Source organism: Oncorhynchus keta, chromosome 20 (assembly GCF_023373465.1).
Source record: "Oncorhynchus keta strain PuntledgeMale-10-30-2019 chromosome 20, Oket_V2, whole genome shotgun sequence".
Lineage (NCBI taxonomy): Eukaryota > Metazoa > Chordata > Actinopteri > Salmoniformes > Salmonidae > Oncorhynchus > Oncorhynchus keta.
The window spans coordinates 46,888,025-46,894,024 of NC_068440.1; the positions used below are offsets into that span (position 1 = coordinate 46,888,025).

Sequence of the window (6,000 nt, forward strand, 5' to 3'; positions counted from 1 at the left end):
GTCTCTTCCTTTCTCTCCCTCTCTCTCCCTGTCTCCCTGTCTCTCCCTGTCTCTCCCTGTCTCTCCGTATCTCTCTCCCTGTCTCTTCCTGTCTCTTCCTTCCTCCCCCTGTATCTCCCTGTCTCTTCCTTTCTCTCCCTCTCTCTCCCTGTCTCCCTGTCTCTCCCTGTCTCTCCGTATCTCTCTCCCTGCCTCTTCCTGTCTCTTCCTTTCTCCCCCTGTATCTCCCTGTCTCTTCCTTTCTCTTTCTCTCTCTTTCTCTCTCTCTCTTATTCTCTCTATTTTTCTCTTTCTCTCTCTTCCCCCCTCAGGTCTTCTCTGGGTGGTCTCCTCTCCTCCTCCTACAGACAGCATCAGGAGTCCCTGTCGGCCGAGAGAGAGAGACGTCGGGCAGAGAGAGAGGAAAGACTACAGAGGATAGAGAGAGAGGAGAGGAACAAACACAGTCGAGACTATGTGGACAAAATGGAAGAGGCCAGGATGGCACGGGATGAGAGGTGAGTTTAAAATACATCAACTACATGAACTCAGAGAGCGAGAGAGAGACAGAGGGAGGGAGGTGGGGGAAGAGAGAGACAGAGGGAGGGGGGGAGGGAGGGGAAGAGAGAGACAGAGAGGGAGGGGGAGGGAGGGAGGGGAAGAGAGAGACAGAGAGGGAGGGGGGGAGGGAGGGAGGGGAAGAGAGAGACAGAGAGGGAGGGGGGAGGGAGGTGGGGGAAGAGAGAGACAGAGAGGGAGGGGGGAGGGAGGTGGGGGAAGAGAGAGACAGAGAGGGAGGGGGGAGGGAGGGAGGGGAAGAGAGAGACAGAGAGGGAGGGGGAGGGAGGGAAGAGAGAGACAGAGAGGGAGGGGGAGGGAGGTGGGGAAGAGAGAGACAGAGAGAGGGAGGGAGGGGAAGAGAGACACAGAGAGAGGGAGGGGGGGAGGGAGGGAGGGGAAGAGAGAGACAGAGAGAGGGAGGGGGAGGGAGGGAGGTGGGGGAAGAGAGAGACAGAGGGAGGGAGGTGGGGGAAGAGAGAGACAGAGAGAGGGAGGAGGGAGGGAGGTGGGGGAAGAGAGAGACAGAGAGAGGGAGGGGGAGGGAGGGAGGGAGGGGAGAGAGAGGGAGACAGAGGGAGGGAGGTGGGAGAGAGACAGAGAGGGAGGGAGGTGGGGGAAGAGAGAGACAGAGAGGGAGGAGGGAGGGAGGGGGAGGTGGGGGAAGAGAGAGACAGAGAGGGAGGGAGGGAGGGAGAGAGAGAGAGAGAGAGAGAGAGAGAGAGAGAGAGAGAGAGAGAGAGAGAGAGAGAGAGAGAGAGAGAGAGAGAGAGAGGAGGGGGGAAGAGAGAGACAGAGAGAGGGAGGGGGGAGGGAGGGAGGGGAAGAGAGAGACAGAGAGAGGAGCGGGGGAGGGAGGGAGGTGGGGGAAGAGAGAGACACAGAGAGGGAGGGGGAGGGAGGGAGGTGGGGAAGAGAGAGACAGAGAGAGGGAGGGGGAGGGAGGGACTGGGGAAAGAGAGACAGGGAGAGGGAGGGGGGAGGAGGGAGGTGGGGAAGAGAGAGACAGAGAGAGAGAGAGAGGGATGGGGAGAGAGAGGGGTGGGGGAGAGAGAGAGACAGAGAGAGAGAGGATGGGGAGAAGAGAGAGAGAAAGAGGGGGAGAGAGAAGAGACAGAGAGAGAGAGAAAGTGAAGGGGGAGATAGACAGAGAGAGAAAGACAGAGAGAGAGAGACAGAGAAAGACAGAGAGAGACAGAGAGAGAAAGACAGAGAGAGAGAGAGAGACAGGGAAGAGAGAGAGAGAAGACAGAGAGAGAGACAGAGAGAGAGAGAGAGAGAGAGAGAGAGAGAGAGAGAGAGAGAGAGAGAGAGAGAGAGAGAGAGAGAGAGAGAGAGAGAGAGAGAGAGAGAGAGAGAGAGAGAGAGAGAGACAGAGAGAGAGAGAGAGAGAGAGAGAGACAGAGAAAGACAGAGAGAGGGATGGGGGGGCATCCTACCCTCACACACTCTGCCAATAACACAAGTATTGACTTGAGGGAATATGTGTGTCTCCAGTTAGGAAACGGTTCCTGCTTTATAATTGTTTTCAGGTTAAAAATGTGCTCTTTACTGCCAAAGGCACAGAGTAACAAAACTACTTTCCTCACTTTGTCTGTGTTAAGAAGCACCATTTTAACTGCTGCTGTGGGTTATTTAGGGAACTGATTATGTTGAACTGAACACTGTGAAAAGTCTACAGGATTCATTATTTAACTTCTGCACTCTAACTAAAACACACACACACACACACACATACCACACGCACATACACATACACACACACACACACACACACACACACACACACACACACACACACACACACACACACACACACACACACACACACACACACACACACACACACACACACACACACACACACACACACACACACACACACACACACACGCACACACACACACACACACACACACACACACACACACATTACACTGGCACGGGAACACACACACACACCCACATTACACTGGCACAGGAACACACACGTGTGTTAGAATCCCATTTCCTCCTGCTGTCTCTGTGAAGGTCTGAGCTTAATGGATACAGAATATAAAGCACCTCACATTCAGGAGAGGGGGAAGAGTAGGGGGAGTTGGGTGAGGAAGGGGGAAGAGAAGGGGGAGTTGGGGGAAGAGAAGGGGAGTTGGGTGAGGAAGGGGGAGTTGGGGGAAGAGTAGGGGGAGTTGGGTGAGGAAGGGGAAGAGAAGGGGGAGTTGGGTGACGAAGGGGGAAGAGAAGGGGGAGTTGGGTGAGGAAGGGGTGTTGGGGGAAGAGAAGGGGAGTTGGGTGAGGAGGAGGAAGAGTAGGGGGAGTTGGGTGAGGAAGGGGGAAGTGAAGGGGGAGTTGGGGGAAGAGAAGGGGGAGATGGGTGAGGAAGGGGGAGTTGGGGGAAGAGTAGGGGAGTTGGGTGAGGAAGGGGGAAGAGAAGGGGGAGTTGGGTGAGGAAGGGGGAGTTAGCGGAAGAGAAGGGGGAGTTGGGTGAGGAAGGGGGAAGAGTAGGGGAGTTGGGTGAGGAAGGGGGAAGAGAAGGGGAGTTGGGGGAAGAGAAGGGGGAGTTGGGTGAGGAAGGGGGAAGAGAAGGGGAGTTGGGGGAAGAGAAGGGGAGTTGGGTGAGGAGGGGGAAGAGTAGGGGAGTTGGGTGAGGAGGGGGAAGAGAAGGGGAGTTGGGGGAAGAGAAGGGGAGTTGGGTGAGGAGGAGGAAGAGTAGGGGGAGTTGGGTGAGGAAGGGGGAAGAGAAGGGGGAGTTGGGGGAAGAGAAGGGGAGTTGGGTGAGGAAGGGGAGTTGGGGGAAGAGTAGGGGAGTTGGGTGAGGAAGGGGGAAGAGAAGGGGGAAGAGAAGGGGAGTTAGGTGAGGAAGGGGGAGTTAGCGGAAGAGAAGGGGGAGTTGGGTGAGGAAGGGGAAGAGTAGGGGAGTTGGGTGAGGAAGGGGGAAGAGAAGGGGGAGTTGGGGGAAGAGAAGGGGAGTTGGGTGAGGAAGGGGGAAGAGAAGGGGAGTTGGGGGAAGAGAAGGGGAGTTGGGTGAGGAGGGGAAGAGAAGGGGGAGTTGGGGGAAGAGAAGGGGGAGTTGGGGGAAGAGAAGGGGGTGTTGGGTGAGGAGGGGGAAGAGAAGGGGGAGTGGGATAGAGGTGGGATAGAGAGGGGTGGGATAGAGAGGCTGGGATAGAGAGGGTGGGATAGAGAGGGGTGGGATAGAGAGGGTGGGATGGAGAGGGGTGGGATAGAGAGAGGTGTGATAGTGAGGGATGGGATAGAGAGGGGCGTAATAGAGAGGGGTTAGGATAGAGAAGGGTGGGATAGAGAGAGGTGGGATAGAGAGGGGTGGGGTAGAGAGAGGTGGGATAGAGAGGGGTGGGGTAGAGAGGGTGGGGTAGAGAGAGGTGGGATAGAGAGGTGTGTGGTAGAGAGAGGTGGGGTAGAGAGGGTGGGATAGAGAGAGGTGGGAGAGTGGTGGGATAGAGAGGGGGATAGAGGTGGGTTAGATGGAAGTGGGATAGAGAGGGGTGGGGTAGAGAGGGTGGGATAGAGAGGGTGGGATGGAGAGGGGTGGGATAGAGAGGGGTGGGGTAGAGTGGGGTGGGATAGAGAGGGGTGGGGTAGAGAGAGGTGGGATATAGAGGGGTGGGATAGAGAGGGGTGGGGTAGAGAGAGGTGGGATAGAGAGGGGTGGGGTAGGGAGAGGTGGGATAGAGAGGGGTGGGATAGAGAGGGGTGGGGTAGAGAGGGGTGGGATAGAGCGGGGTGGGGTAGAGAGAGGTGGGATAGAGAGGGGTGGGGTAGAGAGGGGGATAGAGAGGCGGGGATAGAGTAGGGGTGGGGATAGAGAGAGGTGGGATAGAGAGAGGTGGGATAGAAAGGGTGGGATAGAGAGGGGTGGGATAGAGAGGGGTGGGAGGGTGGGTAGAGAGGGGTGGGATAGAGAGGGGTGGGATAGAGAGGGGTGGGGTAGAGAGAGGTGGGATAGATAGTGGGTAGGGGTAGAGAGGGTGGGATAGAGGGGGTGGGATAGAGAGGGGTGGGATAGAGAGGGGTGGGATAGAGAGGGGTGGGTTAGATGGAGGTGGGATAGAGAGGTGTGGGGTAGAGAGGGGTGGGATAGAGATGGTGGGATGGAGAGGGGTGGGATAGAGAAGGGATAGAGAGGGGTGGGGTAGAGAGAGGTGTGATAGTGAGGGGTGGGATAGAGAGGGGTGGGATAGAGAGGGGTGGGGGAGAGAGAGGTGGGATAGAGAGGGGTGGGATAGAGAGGGGTGGGGTAGGGGTGGGAGAGAGGTGGGATAGAGAGGGGTGGGGTAGAGAGAGAGGGGGTGGGATAGAGGGGTGGGATGGAGAGGGGTGGGGTAGAGAGGGGTGGGATAGAGAGGGGTGGGGTAGAGAGAGGGGGGAAAGAGAGGGGTGGGGTAGAGAGGGGTGGGATAGAGAGGTGTGGGATAGAGTAGGGTCGGATAGAGAGAGGTGGGGTAGAGAGGGGTGGGATAGAGAGAGGTGGGATAGAGAGGGGTGGGAGAGGGGAGGGAGGAGGGATAGGAGAGGGGTGGGATAGAGAGGGGTGGGTTAGGGGTAGGATAGAGAGGTGGGATAGAGAGGGGTGGGATAGAGAGAGGTGGGTTAGAGGGGTGGGAGGGGTGGGATAGAGAGGGGTGGGATAGAGAGGGGTGGGATAGAGAGGGGAGGGATAGAGAGGGGTGGGATAGAGGGGGGCAGGATATAGAGGGGTGGGATAGAGAGGGTGGGGTAGAGAGGGGTAGGATAGAGAGGGGTGGGATAGAGAGGGGTGGGTTAGCGAGAGGTGGGATAGAGAGGGGTGGGATAGAGAGAGGTGGGTTAGAGAGGGGTGGGTTAGAGAGGGATGGGATAGAGAGGGGTGGGATAGAGAGAGGGGGTAGAGAGAGGTGGGATAGAGAGAGGTGAGTTAGAGAGGGGTGGGATAGAGAGAGGTGGGATAGAGAGGGGTGGGATAGAGAGGGGTGGGGTAGAGAGGGGTGGGATAGAGAGGGGTGGGATAGAGAGGGTTGGGGTAGAGAGAGGTGGGTTAGAGAGGGGTGGGATAGAGAGAGTTGGGATAGAGAGGGGTGGGATAGAGAGGGGTGGGGTAGAGAGAGGTGGGATAGAGAGGGGTGGGATAGAGAGGGGTGGGATAGAGAGGGGTGGGGTAGAGAGGGGTGGGATAGAGAGGGGTGGGATAGAGAGGGGGTGGGGTAGAGAGGGGTGGGGTAGAGAGGGGTGGGATAGAGAGGGGTGGGATAGAGAGAGGTGGGTTAGAGAGGGGTGGGTTAGAAAGGGATGGGATAGAGAGGGGTGGTATAGAGAGGGGGGGTAGAGAGAGGTGGGATAGAGAGAGGTGGGTTAGAGAGGGGTGGGATAGAGAGAGGTGGGATAGGGGTGGGAGGGGTGGGATAGAGAGGTGGGATAGGGGTGGGGTAGAGAGGGGTGGGATAGAGGGTGGGGGTGGGATAGAGA

At 57.5% G+C, this 6,000-nt stretch overlaps 1 protein-coding gene across 1 annotated transcript in view; it reads left to right on the forward strand.

Moving 5' to 3' along the window:
- LOC118381113 (FH1/FH2 domain-containing protein 3-like) overlaps positions 1 to 6,000 on the forward strand; it is a 190,649-nt gene that overhangs the window by 113,356 nt on the left and 71,293 nt on the right. The window contains exon 12 of the mRNA XM_052473174.1: positions 312 to 497. Within this exon, the coding sequence (XP_052329134.1) occupies positions 312 to 497 (186 nt within the window). The remainder of the gene's footprint in view (positions 1 to 311; positions 498 to 6,000) is intronic.